This window comes from Asterias amurensis, chromosome 2, assembly GCF_032118995.1.
Source record: "Asterias amurensis chromosome 2, ASM3211899v1".
Taxonomy (NCBI): domain Eukaryota; kingdom Metazoa; phylum Echinodermata; class Asteroidea; order Forcipulatida; family Asteriidae; genus Asterias; species Asterias amurensis.
Window position 1 is genome coordinate 4,309,423 of NC_092649.1, and position 22,638 is coordinate 4,332,060.

Consider the following 22,638-nt stretch of genomic DNA (forward strand, 5'->3'; position numbering starts at 1 on the left):
AAGAATAAACCGAGCTTTAGTTGCCTCTCCCTGTAAACAATGATGTACTATCCATTTAGTCTAAACACTTCCTGCATTTAATGATCAAAAACAAAGACAAAGAACCCCAAATTACCTTATTGATGACATAGTCTCCACCAAACTTCTTGACAAACTCGGTGGGCGTGGCAACAGAGAAATCCTTGCTGTCACGCTTTCCTTGTCTCCATTCGCTCTTACTGATTGGCTGATTGCCAAGGTCGACCAAGTTCATGCCAGACATAGTGTGGCGAAAGCTGTTAAACGCAAAGAGCCATTATTTAAACCATACATAAAAACAGATAGTTGATGTTAAGATGCGTGCTTATTGACTTGAACATAATTACACAATCCTGAACTACACGGGAGGAAAGAATCAATTGACTCAATTTCCTGATGTCATCTTCACAATAATCTTGGTTGCACTATTTTGGGAGTCAATGACACTGACTCTTATACAAAGGTTGTAGTGTAAACTTTAGGCGATACAGCGGTCGCGTTTACCTGGGCCCAATTTCATAAAAGCCTGTAAGCACAAGAACCTGCTAAGCAAAGGAAAATCTTGCTTAGCAAAAACAAAATACCAGCAAACATTCGATAAAGTTTACATTGTTGTGACTTGGCAATTTTTTTTGTCAGTATTTTTTGCTGAACAGTTTTGTGAAATTGGGCTATGTGTTGACTCCCAAATGGTTATAAAGCACAGTCGACAGTTTTTGATTTGGGGTCATGACCATGAAGAGCTTGTCACTGGGGATTGTGTCATGAATAACGCTGTCACCGGTGATTATTTCATGAATGACGTTGTCACCGGTGATCATGTCATGAATGACGTTGTCACCGGTTGTCATGAATGACATTGTCACCAGTGATTATGTCATGAATGACGTTGTCACCAGTGATTATGTCATGAATGACATTGTCACCGGTGAATATGTCATGAATGACATTGTCACCGGTGAATATGTCATGAATGACATTGTCACCGGTGAATATGTCATGAATGACATTGTCACCGGTGATTATGTCATGAATGACATTGTCACCGGTGATTATGTCATGAATGACATTGTCACCGGTGATTATGTCATGAATGACATTGTCACCGGTGATTATGTCATGAATGACATTGTCACCGGTGAATATGTCATGAATGACATTGTCACCGATGATTATGTCATGAATGACATTGTCACCGGTGATTATGTCATGAATGACTTTGTGACCGGTGATTATGTCATGAATGACATTGTCACCGGTGATTATGTCATGAATGACGTTGTCACCGGTGATTATGTCATGAATGACATTGTCACCGGTGATTATGTCATGAATGACATTGTCACTGGTGATTATGTCATGAATGACATTGTCACCGGTGATTATGTCATGAATGACGTTGTGGTTTTGTTAGTAACAATAAATTGGTGTCACATTAAGGTTATTTTTGACATCAGAATTAAAGTGTGGGTGAAACTAAACTTGTCAACTTCAGGTGGAAAACAAATTTGTGAAAAAGAAGAACAAGAGGTGAAATTTTCCTGACAAAGCCGTACCAGTGTGAAACATGAAAGAATGTCTTTGTTAGTTTTTCTATTGATGACCCAAAAAAAATCAATTTTATATAAAAAATTCAACAATTTAAGTTACGTTTTCTTCTACTTCATTTTGTGACCAATAGGGCTTCACAAAATGTTTATAAATTTTTTTTTTTAAATGCTGTAAGGAAAAGGGGCTGGTAAAAAGAGTTCATTTTAAGATTGTTTTCATGTGTCAGTGAGCAGTTTCCCTTGCATAGAAGAGCAAAATGCTTCACTAAATGTTATAATTGCTACCGAAAACAGGATTTGCATTCTGTGTGCTCAAAATATTTCCCGTCTAAATTTCTTGCTCACCAAAAGTCCTGGTCGAAATCGTTCTCTGCATTGTATGCCAATCAAGAAATAAAGTTTAATGACCAAAAAGAAATTGATCTGCCAGAAAATGTCTGGCATTGGGATACTAATAAAAATGTGGTAAAGCACAGTTATCCATAAAACCGATCAAGGCACCTAGACAACAATAAAACAAAATGAACTTGTACTGGTACTATGTAGATGGTACTTACTCATCGAATGAGGACCTTTTTTGGCTTAATAATGAAGCAGGGCATGGCTGGTGATGCTGAAGGGACTGACAACTGTAGAATCAAGTAAAACAAAGGGCACCATACACACACATGCAAACACAATAAGACTCAGGTAAACAAAAAACAGCAATCTCTACACATTCTTCTGGAACATAAAGACTACATAAGGTTTGGACTCGATTGTGAACCTTTGTTGCATCGTAAAGAATTTTGTTCAACAAAACGTTCCGCTTGGATGGACATTTTGGGGTTTTCCATTTGTGTGATTCCGGTACCTGGTCATTGTACAAATCATGCAAATAAAACCTTGGTAGAACCGGAATCTACTTAAAGGGGCTGTGTCGCCATCCTTAAAGCAGGTCTGTGGCAACTGGCAACACATGGAATAACTACCCAGTTACTGCACCGGCATTGAGGTGCGCTGTCCATAGATATGATACAAAGGGAGGTCTCTTGCAGTAACTTGGTGAGAGTTCATAATTCCATAATTTACAGCCACAAGCCTGCTTTCATCATAATGACACTGCCCCTTTAAGACATTCATATCAAATTTTTGAACTCATTCCATAGAAAAACAAATTTTAAATAAGAAAATCCAGATAAATTTCAGTGAAAATCATGAAAAGAATGAAAATGGTAGTTGATTTTGATTTTGATTGAGCATGAGTTTGTTTTTCTTTGGTTGGTTGGACCCAAACACCATGATTATTAATTAAAGGATGATCAAAGATGATTGATAGTCATGGTAACAAAAGGTTCACCTAGAGGTAAAAACAGAAACAAATGATACATCAACTTCTCTACTAACATTTCTACACAAATTCTATAGACTCCGTGCAAGTAACATCAATATCTTTTGCTGGATATAAAAAAGGGTCCAATTTGGGGGGGGGGGTACCCATACTTCTTTTATAGTCACTAAACATGTCATATTTCCATTGAGCTGCTTAAAAAGTGCAAAAACTGTGTGGTATTTTGGATCCAAAATCTTGGATGTTTGGCAGGCCACTGAATTGAAACAAGGTCTTCATAGTGTTTTCTACTTAGTGTTTATCTTGGTTTTAAAAGCGGCTTTAGCCCCTCTGTGCAATCTGGAGCATTCTATGGTTTTCAATTGATGTTTTTTGCAAAAAGGGAGCCAAAACAAAAGAGGAATGCAACATTACATGTATGATGCCTACTGCAAGGAGTCTATAGAAACACATGAGATAATATATTGATTATAACATACACACACAATAGTTTCCCATTCCTAGCAAAGCTGCCTTTCACCAATTGATATAAAAGCATGAACTTTGAAACCCATGTCATACATTTTTTTCAGGCCATTGAACAATACACATACCTTTAAGTACACATTTTCCGTAGTCATGAAACAATCAGTCAAAATTATCAGCAAGGATTTTAACAGAGCAAACAGGTCCAAAAAACAAATATGGTGTGATCTCCAAAGAACTACATTAACCATTCAAACAGAGCAAGGTCATTCAAGAATCAATGCAATATAGGTTACCATCTGACCATGAATACAACACAACTCTATTCTATGGGAGGGGATTGGAGAATAGAGGCTTTTGTCCAAACCTAGGCATAGAATCTTGCTTCATCTTGGGCTCCGTCATCAATTCATGAGCAGGTGTTCATATTGGTGCATTTTGAACAGTGTTTTAAATGGAGGCTTTACCTTCGGTATTTACTCCAAAAATTAATTACCATACATAAAAACTTACTTGCGATTTAAAAGTACTGCAGCTATTGATTTTGTGTTTTGAGAAACAATTCCCTTCTGAGGAATGTGGTTTCATTTCAATTAGAGAAACCTTTAGCAGCATGAACCGTCTCTCAGATTGTGTGTTCCCAAAGTTGCAGTTTTTTTTCTTCCTGCGCGCACAGTTTTCTTAAAAGGACAGTCTTCAACTGAGGAAAAAAATAAGCAGGCTACCAGTCACCAGGCATGTGGAAAGGTATTTTGACTGATTTGATTACCTTTATTCTGGTAAGCATCATTTTTACTGTCCTGAGCTGCTTTTTGTGCTTGAATTCTATTAAATTGGGATCTAAGCTGGAGCCTAAGCAAAGGTTTGGAAAAAGCCCTGGCAGGCTTTCAGAGTCACATTCATGCAGCCCACATTCACAATGGAAACGTTTGGAATTTGAGAGACTTTTTAAAAGCAACAGTTAAGTAGTGCATAGTGCATCGTGACAAGTTAGTTTGTACTGAAAGTTTTCTTTATCACATTGTCTCAATGAAACTTTGCAATAGTGCTGTGTCAATATTAGTGTTTTGTTTAAAAATAAAATTGTTTTTGTGTAGGGAGGGGTCACACTAGTGAATAGTAACAGAGTTGTCAATATTAACTCTACTTTGGTTGTTACGTGTTATAACTTACCGTGACCGCTTGGTGTCAATGCCTTTAGCCTTCTCCTCTTGATTTGTAAACACGGGGCTTTCCCCTTCATTGCTCATCGGATCCTGACCACTTATCATGTCTTCGTCTATGGGGTCCTCTGACAAACTGAATACAACACGCTTAAGGCTCTCCTTTCGTGGTTTCCCTTTTTCATTGGTGGATGAAGTGGCACCATTAGCACCATTGGTGGGCGAGGCAGTGCCATTAGTGCCGTTCTTCACCGCCTTTGTGGCATCGACGTTAGTTTCGGCATTATTGGTCGACATGATGAACGGAATTTGGAACAGTCACTGGTTGAAAAATTTCTGCATTTTATCTCATGAAGACTTGCTAGTTTTTCTGAAAGACAAAAAACTCAACATCATTAGTTACAGAACAAATAGCTGTGACAAAGTTGCATACATCATGCCTGATAGTGGTAGCGCACAGAGGCAATTTGGAGCCCATGGAGGCCCTCGATGCCCGGGTACAAGCTAGGCCTGGGCGACTATTGAAATTTACTACATGTACCCGACACCAGTCACAACTAATTTTTAATTTCTAAGATGCATTGCGGCATATTGTTTGTCGCAGGCACAATAATTTTTGTTGTTGAAAGGATTGAAGGATTGTGTCACTGATGTTGATGTTTCGTAAAGAAATTATACTGGCGTAAAAAGTCATGAGTCAACACAATTGGTTCACTCACCAAGCCAGGGGGCGGGACTAATTGTGGCGGCACGATTAACTGAGTAGTTGGAAAATGGTAGTCATGACCCAACTTAGCTATCAATAGTTGCGACTTTGACACTAGACGCACTACTAGACTATTGCCTCAATGCCCCTTAAAATGTTACAGTAAATACTTAACTTTTCCCAGATAGACTGAAGTGCCCAAGTATAAACTGCTTTGCTTTTACAAGAACAAAGTGTCAGGTCTGAGTGACCCCCAAGATGTGAATATTGTAGACTGTTCCAGGCTGTGTGGAATAGTCGCAACAATGAACATTCCCCAAAACAAGAGCCATACCATTTCCTCTCAGCTTCAATTAGCTAGTCAAGCTAGTCAAGTAAGTAGTCCCTAATACTTACGCATTAAATCTGTTTTGCGCCCAACAAAGTTGAGTTCCCCTGCGGAAGTTTCAGGAGGAAAACCTACCAAGTACCAACAAGCAGCACGTACAATACAAGGTACCTCAAAGTCTTTCGTTCTGCACAACGTACAGTAATTATAATCTATGCAAAGCTTTAAGTTGATGTGTTCATAGATTTATAAAAGATTTATCAGATAAATTGATCATACCGCATGGTACAGACATCCTACCTCCATGGTACAGAGCAAACAATATAGTATCAGCTGATTATTCATCGTGCAAGTCCAGCTGTACACTCTGAACGTTGAAAGTTGAATTGCCAGAAAGTGGTGTGGTACTGGTTCAGACAAGCAATATTAAAAAAATAACAAGCAGTATTATTTATTTGTTTATTTATAAGTGCATGTTTAGCGACGCGTTTTACAATTTTCTTGTTTTCCTGTTTATTACTAGTCTTTCCTGTTTATTAAAACATCTTCCCAATATACTACCAGTATGAGTGTTGTTAGCCCAAGCCCACCTTGTTGAGCTGTTAATGGCTCCGCTTTTAACATCGGTCTCATACAGTGATGAGACCGATGTTAAAAGCGGAGCCATTAACAGCTCAACAAGGTGGGCTAGAGTGTTTTATTTATCCATAGACATTAGTTAGTGTAGTCAAAACCTCAATACCACAACAATTTCCATTTAAATCACACTGACTGAAAAAAATAAAGAAATTAAAACACAACAAATACTTGTTCAGTTATCATCATTAAACTTAAAGGATACATTTGTACGATCAAATAGAGGAAGGTATGTTATGATGGCGGAGCCATACATAGGACCGGAGGAGTGGATGCTTAGCATTATCCGGCTCATACCCAACCAAGCCCACACACCTCCGGCGGGGACAGCCCCTGATTTCCGGGCCGTATTGTCTCCCAAACCCAAAACAAACGTGGACTCTAAAACAGCTAACTTCGAACACCATTTTCCATACAGCAGTTTAATCTAAAGCTTACCTTACTTTGCAGATGCACAATGAAATAAGTGTCGGTCGTGTCTCAGGTGTCAAACAACCGTCTAATATTCTAGCTTGTTGGACAAGATAATAAATTCTGACTATTCTGCTCGCGAAGCTCCACTCCAGGGTCTAACTCTGATTGATTATTGTGTGTGGAGTGGCTAGTGTCAGGCCAGAGAATTAGCAAAACATACGATATGACGTCACGAACCGGATATGATTACCGACGGCTGATGCATGTTTGCACGCATAGCAGAAGTCACAACGTCAACATGTGCGCAAAACTACTTACCGTACCTAATACTGACATAAAATAGTTAATGTGGTATATTTTTTGAAAAACTTCCGGGATGTACGCCTACAGTGTTAGTAGAAAGTTTGTCCTCTGTGCGGATGCGATGCATGGATAGCTAGAGTGATGCGTGGCCGGCGGTCTTTTTAGTGGGTTTTAGTTTTCCGAGAATGGCAATTATGGTAGATCCGTGTTTGGTGCAGACAAAATAGAGAGCATCGGTCAGCTGGCTTGTAAAACCTCCATAGTATTGGTTTACATCTCTACGTAAACAATTTCTGTAAAAGATGCCTAAAACATTATTTTCACATGAACAGAATACACAAACACCCCCCCCCCCTGAAAAAAAATATATATATGATGATGCGTAACATTTCATCAATTTTTGATAATCTAATCTATTTTGACCAGAAACATTGAAGCAAAACCATAAATATTATCTTCATAAAAAGTTCATCGCACTGATAAATGGGTGCATTTTTGGTAATATTTTCATTGTCAAAGATATCAGTTTACACTTGTACTTGTTTACCAACACAAGCAATATCAGTGTTTTAACAATGACAGAAAAACACATTGGTTGCATAGAATTGGATACTTTCAAATGCTCAAGAAAGGTTTCATGCCTGAAGCATTTCTCATATTCAAATTTTGTTGGTAAAAGTTACCTTTCAACATCTCTCTTGTGCTGTTACCCAATTAGGTTTTTACGGTCATTAACTTGAAGAGTAAACCAAAAGTATACATTGCCTTTTAATAGTTGAAGTCATTGAAAAATAACATTCTGAGCTCACAAAATCACAGATAATTTTTTTAAATGTAAGTTGAAAAGACCCCTCCCCATTTTCACCCATGAAACGCCACCGAAAACACATTATTCACTTATCATACAGGCTGCTATTGAGTTTAAAACCCGTAAAACCTAAAAACCACAACACACAGAAGACACAGTACATTTCGGAATTTCAGGTATTTATTCTGATCTCAAACTAGTCAAAGAAATAAATATAAATCATGACAATTTATCAGTGAAACGATTGCAGGATGCCAAATAGATACACCTACTTCAAATCACATAAAAAAAAAATCATTATTTCTGATCAACTTTACCAAAGAAAAACTAACAGATTTTGAAATTATTTAATAAACATATTCATTAATAAAACAATCTCAGCAAAACAACTACATCAAGTTACAAAATAAGGACTCCACTCAGCTTCAAATGTCATTTAATATTAATAAGCAATTTTGATATAATGGTTCACCCATTCCTACTAGGGCACCACTAGGTTTTGGGTAAATTTAATTGTAATAAAACACCCAAACCAAACATTGCACCCCAGTAGTGTCCACCATGTCTATAATCATGAAAGAAGTTCATCAGGCTGAGTAGGATTTGAAACTTTGCATGGTGGAGATAAGATATAGAAGAGTTTGCGGTAACACCATGTAATAACAATCTCTAAATGAGTTGGGGTGGTTCTGAAAAGAACCGTTGGGTTAACTCGACGTTTCGATCAGTATGCTCTGATCGTCTTCTGATCGTCTTCTACAGATTTTGAAATTATTTAATAAACATATTCATTAATAAAACAATCTCAGCAAAACAACTACATCAAGTTACAAAATAAGGACTCCACTCCAGAAGACGATCAGAGCATACTGATCGAAACGTCCAGTTAACCCAACGGTTCTTTTCAGAACCACCCCAACTCATTTAGAGATTGTTATTACATGGTGTTACCGCAAACTCTTCTATATTTCATCAGGCTGGTAAAATATCAACTTAATAATTGAATTTTCTATGAAACACAGCCACATACTTGGCCTTGGTGCCTCTTCAAATCAATTCCCATAGACTTAACGGTTTTCGAGAGGAATTGGAAGCAATTGAAAGCGGCAATTGCAAATTGAAAATGGCCTTGCCCTCTCAACGACGGAATTTCACTAAGGTAGTCAAATAAAGACAAAACTGACAATCAGAAAGTTTTCCTGTTCATGTAAACCCAAGGCCGTGTCCGAGTTGGCAGACTTTGGCTACAGCTACGGCTAGATCAGCGCGTCTGCCAGTGTTGAAGAATAGCAGACGCGCGCGCCCTAGCCGTAGCTGTAGCCGTAGCTGTAGCCGAAGCCGCCTTTTCGGACACGGCCCAATATCCAGAATGCCATAAATCTCCAAGACCCAAAGTGAAAGAGTATGACACTTGAGGGCGCACTTCCATTTAACCAAGGACAAAACAGCATCATTCAAATCTAACCCATGCCTGACTTATTAAGGTGGTTATCGCTACAAACAAATTGAGGTAACATACTGGTAAAGTTATGGAACATTTCTAGCAAACATTGTATGAACTTTACGGTGACACACTTGATTCATGATCACCAGAACCAAAAATTTATATTAATACCAGCAAATGTAATTCAAATAACTTTACAGATCGGTTAAAGGGAAGGTACACTATTGGTAAATGTCAAAGACCAATGTTCTCACTTGGTGTATCTCAACATATGCATAAAATAAAAAACCTGTGAAAATTTGAGCTCACTTGGTCATCAGATTTGGGAAAAAATGATGAAAGAAAAAACACCCATGTTGGACGAATTTGTGTGCTTTCAGATAGGAATAAAAGACTTCTAGCTAGAAGTCTTTTGTTATTTTAGTGAGAAATTACCTCCATTTCAAAGTCTATGCCGTTTCTCACAGTGTTTTATACTATCAACTTGTCTCCACTGCTCATTACCAAGTCAGTTTTTAAGTTAATATTTGTTTCGAGTAATTACCAAACGTGTACCTTCCCTTTAAAGAACTTGTGTACCTATCATACATCAAACTTTAAATTTTAATGAAGGCTGCCTACAATCAACTCAAGTTTTTCTCAAACAAATCCAAAACTAAATTCATCTGACAATACAAAGTATGACATTTTTACACAAAAAGTTATAACTAAGGTCTCACTTGAAAAAAAAAAAAACGAAAAAAACAAACAAAAACAACTTTTATTTAAACTTTACTTATTACTAATTGATCCCTGAATTGTCGAATTGTCAGTTTAAAACATGAAATTTGCAATTACTTATCAAGAAAAAAACTTAGTTGAATGATAGAGAAAGCTTGCATACATTTCAAGGACAAAATAAAGATGTGAATTGATCTTAGATTAATTTTAAGGGGGACTGAATAATTCATTTGGCTTCTGGGCAGAGTACGGATAAAGCACTGGGTCGTTTATCTAAAGGCTGGACACACAAATTTCCAAGATTTACTAACTTATACTTTTAGAAGTCTAAACCTCTTCGTAAAAGTTCCGCAACCACAAAAGAGGAGGAGATAATGATGGTTTTGTCAAAAAATTAGTCGCTCCACTGAAACTTCTGAGATATACAAGACTTGATCTCATGGGGAATGTGGAGTGAGGATTATTTTTTTTAAACTGCAGAAGAAACAATCGACAGCGGAATTGCAAAGTGTGTCGCAACAAAAAAACGTGTAAGGTACAGGTTAAAAGATAGAGGAAAACAGATAAGTCTTTTATACTTGCATGGTGATTGCTTCTGTCATCTTTCCCAAAATACTTCCCCATGCACAACGTGCAGCGCGCTCAAATGCGCATATCCTGCCCTCATTTTGAGAGTCACTCATGCACAAACACCCGTAAAAGACTCGACCCCCAAAATGATGGAAATGGTAGGCGGATTGGTGATATTTTAGTGCAGTCAGAACACCGCTTAACCAGTATATCTGCTAAGCAAAAAACAATAGCAGGGATTTGGCCACAGATGTGGCTGGTAAGACTGTATCTGCTAAGCTTAACATTTTACAGATTAGCAGATTTATGATAGGACACAGTTTGAATAATAATAATAATTTGGGGGGCTAATCATCCTTACTCGCAGTTAAGAGCTCAATTGCGAAGGAAACGGCTACAACGTGTTCGAGAAGCAGGCATGCAAGGGCGCCTTTGGTTGCCAGCCACATCAACCCATTATGACCACGGAGCACAGCCAAGATCGAAAGTGTTTGATTTTTCCCGAGGGAGGAAAACTGGATGGTCTTGAAAACCCTCATGGCACAGCAGAGAACCGATGCACAATTCAACTCACATAATTATGGCCCTGGTCGGGAATCGAACCGGGGTCACCTTGGTGAGAGGCGAGCGCTTTCACACACGCCAACCATGCCAGTCCACCCATGTTTTATATTCCCTCAGGGCTTTGACCAATGATTTTAAACTTCATTTATTTGAGACAATTTACATCAACTACGTGTATGAAACTACTTCTAACTCAATACTTAAAATAACCTAATTAAGTGGGTTTATTTAAAATAAAATCCAGACAAACCATAGCCTAATTTACTGACAGCATAAATAATTCTACAACTTACATTGCGAGATCTGATAAATAATGACGGGTCATTCCTAAAAAAACCAAAAATTCATATTTACAAAAGTTGCCAACAATAAATAGTAAAGGCCATTTTTAGAAGATGGAAAACTTGTTCCAATCCCATATTGTACATTCTGGAATGGAAGTAGAAAGTGTCAATTACATAATATTAATAAAAGGGAGGTTTAGCTGCACGTTACACGAGCAAAAACGTGAGCGTGAACATCATCAAAGCTCACGTTTTAAAGCCATTGGACCCTTTCGGTAAACAGTATTGTCCAAGGCCCACACTTTGTGTACCACAATTTCTATATCAAATAACAAACCTGTGAAAATTTAGGCTCAATCGGTCATCGGAGTCGGGAGAAAACAACGGAAAAACCCACCCTTGTTTCCGTTTGTTTCGCCGTGTCGTGACATGTGTTTAAAATAAATCTGTAATTCTTGTTAACGAGAATTTATATTGTTTTGCTGTTTTCTCAAAAAGTAAAGCATTTCATGGAATGATATTTCAAGAGAAGTCTTTCACCATTGCCTTCTGTAAACCCTGTAAGTTATTTGTAAATCTGTGAACTTTTATTTTTTTTTCTGTACCGAAAGGGTACATGAAATCACCATTTCTCAAGTCAGGTACAGAAGTGCAGACGTCAAACCCGAGCATGAAGTAAGCCCAAAGTGGTGACTTCACCTACAAATTACACAATTTGTTTACGTTCATGTTTTTGCTCGCGTAACGTGCCGCTAAACCTTACTAACAACAGTTAACTTGAACTTGAATATAACGTTCAACTATGACAATTTTATTACAATTGAAAGCATTGTTCAGACCCCTCAATCTCTTAAAGGGAACATACAACCTTCTTATTTTAGAAAAATAAATTTATTCCAATAATTGAACTTGTTAAATTTGTTTTCTTAAATTTCGCCCCCAGAAAGCTATTTATTGCTGTTTTTTTAATCAAAAATTTGATGCATTTTGAGTAAACAATTAAGTGCGTTTGGTAGAGCTTGTAGCGGGTTTGATTTTAAAGGCAGGGTAGACTACTGGTAATTGTCAAAGACCAGTATCCTAAGTCAATGCATCCCAAAGTATTTGTGCATAAAACAGCAAACCTGTGAAAGTTTATTCTCAACTGCCCAACTAAGTTGCAAGAACATAATGAAAGAAAAAGACACCCTTGTTGCACAGAATGATGTGCTTCCAGATACAGTGAAATTTTTGTTCACAAAAAATGTCGTTGGTAAAAATTTACCCTTTTTTCTAAACAGTTTTAGAGAAAGAGGAAATGTAGTTCAACATTACTTAAAAGGGGGTTGTTCCTAACATTTAAAAAATATATCAACAGCTCTCCAATGCTCTGAAAAAAGTAAGTTCGTTATGCTTACATTAATTTGTTCAGTAGTGTACCCTCCCTTTAAATTAAATGACATTGGATCATCTAGTCAGTAACCAAAAGGTGTACCTTCCCTTTAAGTTTGATTTGAAGCTTTGCTTAAGATATAATAGACCTTTATCATTGTGCAGCTATCTTGAATTTCTCCCATTGATGTCAACGTTACCAAACCGAGGCTGGAAGAACAAAATAGTCTGGTTCCTATTTGCAAAATGATTACTAGCATACATTATTGTTATTCAATACAAGGAACATGACCAAGATGGAGGCAGCATGATAAAGGTCTAAACGTGGTAGTTGAGTTAAATAGCAGTAAGTTCAAGTGGTATTTTTTGAAAAATAACTCTCATAATGAGTGTAGTCCACACAATCCCACAAAACTGAGTTCGAGCTTGAGCCTAGGCAGACAGTTCAGGGTTCTCCACAGGGTTAAATTTTGTCCCGGCGCAAACCAATCCTGCTCGATCGTCAAAATTGCGCAAACCATTATCTGCACAATCGTCAAATTGCGCAAATTATTCCAGCACGATAAGCGAATTGCACAAACCATACATGGGCCTGTCCAAAACAGCTTAAGGAGAAACTGTGATTTCTGAAAGCTTCAAAGTTACTACAAGCAGGGCAGGGTCCATTTTAGACTGTGTATCCGGTTAGCAGTACACAATAGATTCACAAGCAATTTTACCATAGGCAGAGAGTAGTCACAAGTGACGACAGTGCAATGGGTTTGCACTTAAATGTTCGAAATACAAGCCAGACCAACTATCTAGCCATTTCACTATTCCATCAGCCTTTTTACTGATCCAAATTTCATGTAAAATAGGGATGCTTTTCAAAACTGTACAAGCCAGCCAGACCATTTTGGAGAGAATTGTATAAAAGGTCCTCAGGTGTTTTAACTAGAATTTGGCCAGGAAAAACAATGTTGTCAGTTGATGACCTGGGAGTTATTCCACGCATGCACTCAAACTGTCAAGACCACCATAGGATTAAATAATGAACCGTTAATAAAAACACTACCTTGATGTGGCTATAAAGCTCTGAAAAACAGTATCCGGTATAAACATAACTTTTAAAAAGAAGTTAAATTTCATTCCTGCAATTTTCAACGAGTCATTAATTTACAACATGGTTGAGAATTATGATAAGCACAAAGTACCCGCTGAGATCAATGACGAATATGGACCCAATTTCATAGCGCTGCTTAACAGTAAGCAAATTTTACTGCAAACTGTAGCAGAAAAAAAATGCCTCACTGCAAGTGTAGTTCACAGGTTTGCAAGAAAAATGGGCTACCATCTTGTGCGTTCACCATTGATTTGAGGTCACAGCTTCTGTTTTACCATTTAATACAATATACTATGCCAAAACACATTTTCCAAACAGCATTTCGGTAATTGCAACCAACGAGAGTTTAAAGGTTACAACCAAAACAGTCCAATTTTGGTTTTCACGACCAAGTCTGATTTCATTACAATACTTATGCAGAAAATCTTTGATAATCCTTCCATATGGTCACATTTCACCTTGCCACAAGATGGTATGCACACACAATGAACTAAGCCATGCCAAACTGTTTTCTTTTTCAATGGTTTTTATATACGGTCGATTAGTGCTCCAGATTGTCACAGCAATTTGTTTTACCTAAGGTTGAGAAACTTGTCTCAAATTCCAATGCACTTAAGAACAGCTGTTGGCTTCTCCAGTTTACCACTCTCATTGAAGCACTTTGGGCAAAGGCTTTACTTTCTACATCAGCATGTGTGTGCCTCAAAACACAACTATTCTGGCATGGTGAGGTATGGATTGGTTTTCTCAAAAAATGTGTTGGGCCCTATTTCATAAAGCTGTTAAGCAGAAAGTTCTGCAAAGCAAATTTGCTAAGCCAGTCACAGTAATGGTAACTGTGATCTGGCTGGTACAATATTTTCACTAGGCAAGCGTTTTTTTTGTGTGTGCTACTAGCAAGCTTTTGTGCTTACAGGCTTTATGAAATTAGGCCCTGACAGTAAGTAAAGCAACATGGTAACCTTTGCTTTTCAATGAAAAAAGCAGGGCACCATCTGAACCAATCCATTGCATGGCATTTGGAACTGTAAACTGTTTCTGCTTAACAAGATTTTTCTGCGGAAAGCCAACTTTTCCGATCCTTCAGAATCTTTCATAATCTTGTCGACTCTTGAATGCAACCATCTCTTTACAACACCATCCCCTTGTAACCTCACAATAAATACAAAAAATATGAAAATCGCATCCTCTGAAATAGTACACTGAGTTGCGAGTACGGAGCGCCCATTTGCTTTCCTCTCAGACAAAAAACAGACCGAAAAAAAAATAGTCTGGCCCATTTTTGTTAAGACTGCAATCTTCATTACATTAATGAGGAGCTAGACAAAGATGGTGTGACGAAAGTGCATAGCCTGACTGTACCGCAACGACTTACTGTGTACTACGACTCCCCCGTCTCCATCTTAGTCTCCACTCCAGTCACTTTGTCGGCCTGCTGCGCATCGTTGTTGTCCTCCTGCTCCGTCGCCTCTTTGTTCTCTTTGTTCTCCAGAAACTCGTCCTCCTCTTCGTCTTGCTCGGAGTTGGGATAGTACATCTTGTGTCTCATGTGCCAGGCGATGCTGACGCAGGCCGATACCGTCTTGAATTGGTGCACCACGTTGCGCGGAATGAAGTAGATGTCGTTGTCGCGGAGTTTGATGCGGGCGTAGCGGACGCCGTCTCGTCTTAGCTGATTCAGCTTGGCGTCCTCTATCCACTGAATACACTACAAAACCAAGCAAAACTCTAAATAAAAATCGCTACAAAACTTTTGGATGATAAAACATAAATTAAAGAAATGACAAACAGACGCTACTGCTTCCCAGTGAATCTTTTGACACTGCAAGACACAATTCCCAAATCTGTATTTGAAGAGCTAGTTTTCACTTCCTTTTTATTTTATTTCTATACAGTTGTCTTTTACACTCACGCTCTTGGAAATGTAGCGATAGATTGAATTGTAATTAAACTCTGGTTACCCTTGCACCCGAGTCGCATATATGCGTAATCGAATGCTTGATGCATTTGTCTCAGAAAAAAACATGTGGTTTTGGAATGAAAATAACAATACGGAATGACAGATTTCACATCATTTTAATTTCTTCTGGTTTTGAAGTCAGGGACTCTCAGAAAAGCAAACTTAATCACTGTACTAGCAAAGAAGCCAATGGAGACAAGACAAAGAGACAAAGAAGGAAGCTTTTGTTTAAGATGTGGGAGGAAAACCATAGAAAAATTATACCAGGGGGAAAAAACTAGCGATTTGCAACCTCATTGCTTTTAGAAACTTCAATTACTGCGATTTGGAAACTCCAAATGTTGGTCAAAGCTCCTTTGTTTGAGCTATTCACATCAAACTAACCTGAGAAACAGGAGGTTCATGTAAGTCCAGTTGAAGGCCTTCAACGACGTCAAAGAAGTTGGCTGCTGAGAAAGCGACAACATCCTTCACATCTCGGTCAGGACCACTGAAATATAAATAAAAATAAAAAAAAATTGTAATTTTAAAAAGAGACCCATTAAATACATTGTTTAAAAGCCATTGGACCCTTTCGGGTCAGAAAAAAAAATAAAAGTTCACAGATTTACAAATAACTTACAGGGTTTACAGAAGGCAATGGTGAAAGACTTCTCTTGAAATATTATTCCATGAAATGCTTTACTTTTTGAGAAAACAGCAAAACAATATAAATTCTCGTTAACGAGAATTACGGATTTATTTTAAACACATGTCATGACACGGCGAAACGCGCGGAAACAAGGGTGGGTTTTTCCGTTGTTTTCTCCCGACTCCGAAGACCGATTGAGCCTAAATTTTCACAGGCTTGTTATTTTATATAGAAGTTGTGGTACACAAAGTGTGGGTCTTGGACAACACTGTTTACCGAAAAGGGTTCAATGGCTTTAAATCCTAAAAGCCACAAGAAATCCTCATAGATTTAATCCGATCGTTCCAATTAGTTGTATTGATTGAAGGATTAGAAAACCGATTGTGTTTAGTGTTGGGCAAGGCATACCACCATGATCAGAATCCAGGTGTTTGACCATGGATGAAGGTGATACATACCCTACCCCTAGTTGGACCAAGGATTATGCTTTGCATGGGGCCCGACGTACTAGTGCTGGGCGAATAGTGAAATTTTATTATTCGGATACCACTGGCCAACTATCCGAAATTGACCGGATATTCGAATAGCTTTTTTTCGCCGCTAGAGAACGCTATTTAAAAACATTTAAAAAAAATTTGGCCACTAGAGCCACTGTTTGTTTGTGAATGAGATCTTATGGGCGAATTGATATTAGTTTTGGAGAGTGTCACTCGGTTCATTCATAAAAATGACCGGATCCAATTTAAAGATGGCAATTTGCTTTTTCTTTTGATCGTGATTGACTCTACGTGAAGGAAAACTTTTGTAATCTTTTAACAAATTACGTCAGAAATGTCATTGTTTTAACTCTTCACGGAGATGAGCATAGTTAAATACTTAATTTATGCTGTTTTATGCTGTCTTAATAGAAGTTTCATAAGGATTCTGACAAAACATTCATATCAGTTGTCGCCAGACGTCCGCGGATATTCGGATAGTTAAAGAATATCCGGTTACTCGGTTGTAATTACAGAATTATCCGGTTTGTAAATAGGTATTCGTGCCCTACGAAGAAAAAAAGGCATTCACAGTTACTGATAGGAAAACCTATTTGCCATTAACCCGGTATTCGAATAATTCGCCCAGGCCTACGAAGTACCACAAAAAAACCATAAAAACAACAGTTTGTTGAGTGACAGTGTTGAGGTATTATACTGCAGGGGTGAAACTTGACAAAAGTGAACATTCCTAAAAAATGGCTTGATGGCATTAACCCTTATTCTACAACCGAAACATCCAAGATGTTACAAATTCAAGTTTTACTCATTGCATTACTAGAAGTACCAATCAACTGGTTTGGACACAATGTGGCCTATTTCCTCCCCCCCTTTTTATGACTTTTCTCCCTTGTTGAAGTCTTTCCAAAATAAGGTGAAGGTTATGTGAAATTTTATGACAATTCAGTGCACATTTTGAACTACAAACTCTCTGATCCTGTGATTTTAATCCCCTCAAATTCAAGCCCTGCTAATAGCCTAGGGGAATAACCTAGTCTTTGACCGTTTGTGATCTGCGTGCTTTATTTTCCTTTCAACCACACCCCAACCCCTCAACTCTATTCCCAAATTTAGAACAACATTTGAATACTGACCCTTCATCACCAGCATGTACTGCTTTCAGGAGGCCCACAGCCGCTGTGGTCATTCGCTCGAACCCTTGACCGATGTGATCGGCATGACATCTCGTTCTATCTTCAACTAATATCTCACGTGGTTCCGACGCCCTGGGTAGGTACTGCAAGTTTCGTAATTCGTTGACTGCCGCTCTATGATTTCAAAAAGGAGTTTTTTTTAAGGTTAGTTCTTCATAAGATAAAGCATTACAGTTCTTACTTTAAGCTGGCGATCCAAATCAACACATTAACACTCAATCTAAATATAACTTTTACAGCGTCTGGTTCTCTGACCATGATACGATACAATACGATTACGTGTAAAAAGCTATATATTTTGGTTTGTACGTTAGCACTGTATACTCAGTACTTTCCCCGAGTCCTGTGAAAAAATATCACAGGCTTGTTCCTCTGGTGGGATTTGAACCCATGACCCATGCAATTCTAGAGCAGTGTCTTACCAACTGGACTACCGAGATTGGCCGGTAGCTAGCTAGAGACAGTTTAAATCCTATGTTTTGGCAGACGGTACCGCAACGATATATAATGTAGTGTAACTAGTTAAATTTGCATCGTGAATAAAGAATATGAATTAAGCTTAAAAAGCTCTAAACCATTTATTCACTTTTCTAAAACTATAAAGCATATTAAAGCCATTGGACACTTTCGGTAAACAGTATTGTCCAAAGGCCCACACTTCGTGTATCACAACTTATATATATAAAGAACAAACCTGTGAAAGTTTAGGCTCAATCGGTCATCGGAGTCGGGAGAAAATAACGGGGAAAACCCTACCTTGTTTTCGCACGTTTCGCCGTGTCATGACATGTGTTTACTATAAATCCGTAATTCTCGTAGTCGAGAATTGATAATTGTTTTAATGTTTTCTCAAAAAGTAAAGCATTTCATTAAATAATACTTCAAGAGAAGTCTTTTACCATTACCTTCTGTAAACCCTGTAAGTTATTTGTAAATCTGTGAACTTATTTTTTTTTCTGTTCCGAAAGTGTATAATGGCTTTAAGATAAAAGACCTTAGCAAAAAACAAATTCAATTGGATTAAAAATATGTAGCCATTTTAGCTCCCTTCTATTCAGGCCCATGTAAATAAATCCAGGCTGCAAGGAAAAACATTTTTACAAAAAAACTTTTGAAGTTAGGTTTCCATGAAGAAGGCTAATACATGTAAGAAACTCTTGCTAAATAAGGGTCTACACGAAGAAAACATTTAAGATGAAAATAACACAGGGGAGCTGAAGGTACAATGTAGAGTTCCAAAGACATGCAGAATGGGAAATAAAGCTGTTGTGGTGGAACATTGTTCTATCAGCAAAGTATGTGGGTGAGAACCAGCAGAAAGTCTGGTTTCACGCTCAAACACCTCATACAATAGGAGAACGAGCACATACAGCTATACTGACTGTCTGTATTGATGTACATGTAAAACAAAAGCTATCTGATTCAGCTCACCTTCTCCTGAAGACGTTCAGAGCATACTGATCAAAACGCTGAGTTGTTAATCACTGATTCTGTTCAGAACAAACACTACTCAAAAGAGATTTTCGTATGGTATTACTGCAAACCTCTTTTAGATACTTACACCATGCAATGTTTCAAATCCTACTTAACCTCACCTTCGCTTTTTCATGGGTGATTTTGGCATGTCAGCAGTTGGTACCATCTGCTCCCCAGGACGCACCCATAAGATTGGCCCATCGTTACTCTCTGTCCGTTTGTTCATCTTGACCACGGATGCTGGTCCCCAAGGCATCACATACTTCAAAAATGGATCCTGCTCAAGAAGGTCCACAAAATCCTCAAAGAAGTCGCCAACTTCCTCGTTGACCGTTCCTACCAGGCTCATTTGAAGTAATGGCCCCGATCGGTATGTTCCGTGGCGATATGTCCGTCGGATCTCTTTGCGGAACTCCGGCATGGTCGTGGAGAGAATGTCTGACTTACCCATCAATTGGCTCTTGACGATGGTGTTGGGATGGTGTGTTGAAAAGTAGTCAATAAGGTCCGGGAGATAAGCTGCCGATCCATGGACGATTCCCATGACATGATTGGCTACACCAGGCTGGCTCTCTCCGTACACGTTCTCGAAATACACCTTAACAAATCGCTCCATCTCATCACAGTGAAGGTGTGCGATTTCATCAGAGTAAACGTGTAACACCGAAGCGCCTCCGTTCGGCTGGCATTCAATGTGCATGTACCTTCCAAACTCACCATCGATGGTATGGTTTGTGTGTGCATCAGTCTTTTTTAGAAGGCGATCTCTGTCTGGTAACTCTGAGGACGTTTGTCTGTGGGTTGTAATCGGGGTATCTACATCGGGCACAGGAACGTAGCTCAACCGTTCTCGATGGTGGTGGTGGTGATGATGGTGGTGGTGATGCCTTTTATGCTTCTTAGGCTTTCTCTCATAGTCTTCTTTCTTTATGTGTAATTTTAATTTCGGACAGCCGTCATTTTTCACAATCCGAGGCGACAGGCACATGTTGTTACTTTGTTTACTATCACCTGACACAAGTAAAAGAAACATTCGTAGTAATATAGAGAAATAAACAGTGTCAAAATGTAATTTTAAGGTTTACACAGTAATTTTTGGCAATATAATTAGCAACCTAATTCACTTGGATTAGAGAAGTGAATTTGGTTGATTGTTTGCCCCAAATTATGTATATGTTGGGCGCGATCGGTCAATTGCGCTATTGAAAGATCAATTTGGTCCCGCAGCAATCGGCCGATCGCGCAAAAATCGGTCGATCGCGCAACAATCGGTCGATCGCGCAATGAACATCTTTGCGCAATTGACCGATCGCGCTACGAGTATTTTTTCTGTGATCAGCCGATCATGCAGGAAAGGCTTTGCGCGATCGACCGATCGTGCAGGAAAAGTTTTACGCGATCGACCGATCGTGCAGGAATGGGTTTGCGCAATCGACCGATCGTGCAGGAATGGTTTCGCGCGTTCGACCGAAGGTGCAGGTAAACCATTCCTACTGGGGGCGATCAAAGCAATAAAATTCATTGCAAGACAAAATTTTCAGTATCACCATAGTGATTTGTATTGTGACGTCACACCATAGTTAGCAACTACGATTGATTTGCAGTTACGATAATCTTGTGAATTCCTGCACAATCGGCCAATCGTGCAAAACCATTCCTGCACAATCGGCCGATTACGCAAAACCATTCCTGCACAATCGACCGATCGCGCCGAGCCATTCCCGCACGATCGGTTGATCGCGCATGTTCGTTGCCGAATGTTGCACGATCGACCGATTGTTGCGCGATCGATCGATTGTTGCGCGATCTACCGATTGTTGCGCGATCGACCGATTACTGCGCGACCAATAGATATTTCAATAGCGCAGCGCGATACCGCGCAGATTGACCGATAGCGCCCAACATATATACAGAACTCTATACGTATTTAAACTGATTTTACCTTGAATGTCAGTTCGAGTTGAAACAGAGTATAAGTTTCCCAGCAGAGGGCTTAAAGTTAAACATATAATATTAAAAAAAAACAATACATACAATACATCTATTTAGTATTTTTAACCAAAAAGCTAAATAAACCATAAACTAAAAAGAAAATAATACATTTTATTTACCAAAACTAGTATAAGGCGCCACAACTTTTTTCACTCATTTTTACAAAAAGGGATATCTCATTCGGGAATCAGGTAGATAGGCCTTCACCATAAAAGTATATTATTTCATATCGAATGAAAAAGTTGTGGCGCCATACGGAAAATTGTACTTTTATTCACCCAGTTAGATTACAATTATATTTTTATCAACCAAACCATTATTGTGATTTTAATTAATATGAACATTTAGCATTAACAAGTGTAAAGGTGACAGTTAATTGGGGATGCGACATTTAACTTAAATTAAATTTTAAATGTTAAGTAAAAATGGGCAAGGTGGCAAATTAATTTTGACAGTGATCAACATATCTAAAAAACCATACAAAATGTTGCACAATTGTTGAACCAAATGTCTGTTGTTACCTGCAGCTGGGGTGAACACCGGTAAAGATGTAGGTGAATTGCCGTTCATTACTGCTGGACTTTCATCTGATGCACGACCCGGAGAATACGACCGTGTTCGGACGATTTTCACGGCACATGGTGTGGTGGAAACTTCGGACTCGCTCGTGCTTGAATAACGCTGTCTGTAGTCGCTGTAAACCTCCTCTAAATATCCAGAACTCGACAGCCGTCGATAATCATGCTGTACCCGTCTTCTCTTTCCGATTTCTGGACTCGTGGGTGATAATTCTACCGTCGGATCTTGGACAGTGCTTACCTCGTTTTGAAATTTTGCGAAAATGTTGTTTTCGGAGTCGTTTTTGTCGTCGACAACGTGCGTTGTTTGTGAATCGTCAGCCACTAAGGCGGCCATATTGCATGTATGAAAATTACCCGGATGTTTGTTTTCAAAGGATTTAATAATTACGGTGTCCAAAATGGTACACTCAATATAAAAGAAACACTATCACAAAAAAACATTTTATGAGATCGTTTGATCACGTTTTCTTGTGACCCAAATCTTCAAATTATTGCAAAACATCTTGAATTTTACAAAATGAACAACAAAGTT

At 38.5% G+C, this 22,638-nt stretch overlaps 2 protein-coding genes across 7 annotated transcripts in view; both read right to left on the reverse strand.

The window, feature by feature from the left end:
* LOC139954219 (acetyl-CoA carboxylase-like) overlaps nucleotides 1-6,793 on the reverse strand; it is a 58,455-nt gene extending 51,662 nt beyond the window's left edge. For 4 of the 6 annotated variants that reach the window (XR_011788068.1, XM_071953938.1, XM_071953937.1 and 1 more), the window contains exons 1-4: nucleotides 6,635-6,793; nucleotides 4,537-4,896; nucleotides 2,126-2,197; nucleotides 116-275 (exon numbers count right to left, since the gene is read on the reverse strand). Coding sequence is in view for 5 of the 6 variants with exons in the window: in XM_071953938.1 (XP_071810039.1) it covers nucleotides 116-275; nucleotides 2,126-2,197; nucleotides 4,537-4,823 (519 nt within the window). In the remaining variant the exon portion in view is untranslated. Of the gene's footprint in view, nucleotides 1-115; nucleotides 276-2,125; nucleotides 2,198-4,536; nucleotides 4,897-5,628; nucleotides 5,723-6,634 lie in introns of those variants that run through there. The other 2 variants (XM_071953936.1, XM_071953939.1) reach the window with 2 other exon arrangements.
* A 1,097-nt stretch (nucleotides 6,794-7,890) lies between these two features.
* Nucleotides 7,891-22,441, reverse strand: LOC139954224 (lysine-specific demethylase RSBN1L-like). Its single transcript, XM_071953945.1, has 5 exons — nucleotides 22,047-22,441; nucleotides 19,653-20,544; nucleotides 17,998-18,171; nucleotides 16,121-16,226; nucleotides 7,891-15,484 (listed from the first exon to the last, which is right to left on the reverse strand). The coding sequence occupies exons 1-5, from the start codon at nucleotides 22,438-22,440 to the stop codon at nucleotides 15,158-15,160; spliced, it is 1,893 nt and encodes a 630-aa protein (XP_071810046.1). The 5' UTR covers nucleotide 22,441; the 3' UTR covers nucleotides 7,891-15,157.
* Nucleotides 22,442-22,638: the final 197 nt, after the last annotated feature.

Excerpts from the sequence above, each read along its gene's own strand:
- LOC139954224 (XM_071953945.1), bottom strand. The coding sequence starts at position 22,440 with ATGGCCGCCTTAGTGGCTGACGATTCACAAACAACGCACGTTGTCGAC. Across the intron at positions 18,172-19,652 it reads TCACCCATGAAAAAGCGAAG|AGCGGCAGTCAACGAATTAC; the intron begins GTGAGGTTAAGT and ends TTGAAATCATAG. Across the intron at positions 16,227-17,997 it reads GTACATGCTGGTGATGAAGG|TGGTCCTGACCGAGATGTGA; the intron begins GTCAGTATTCAA and ends TTTATATTTCAG.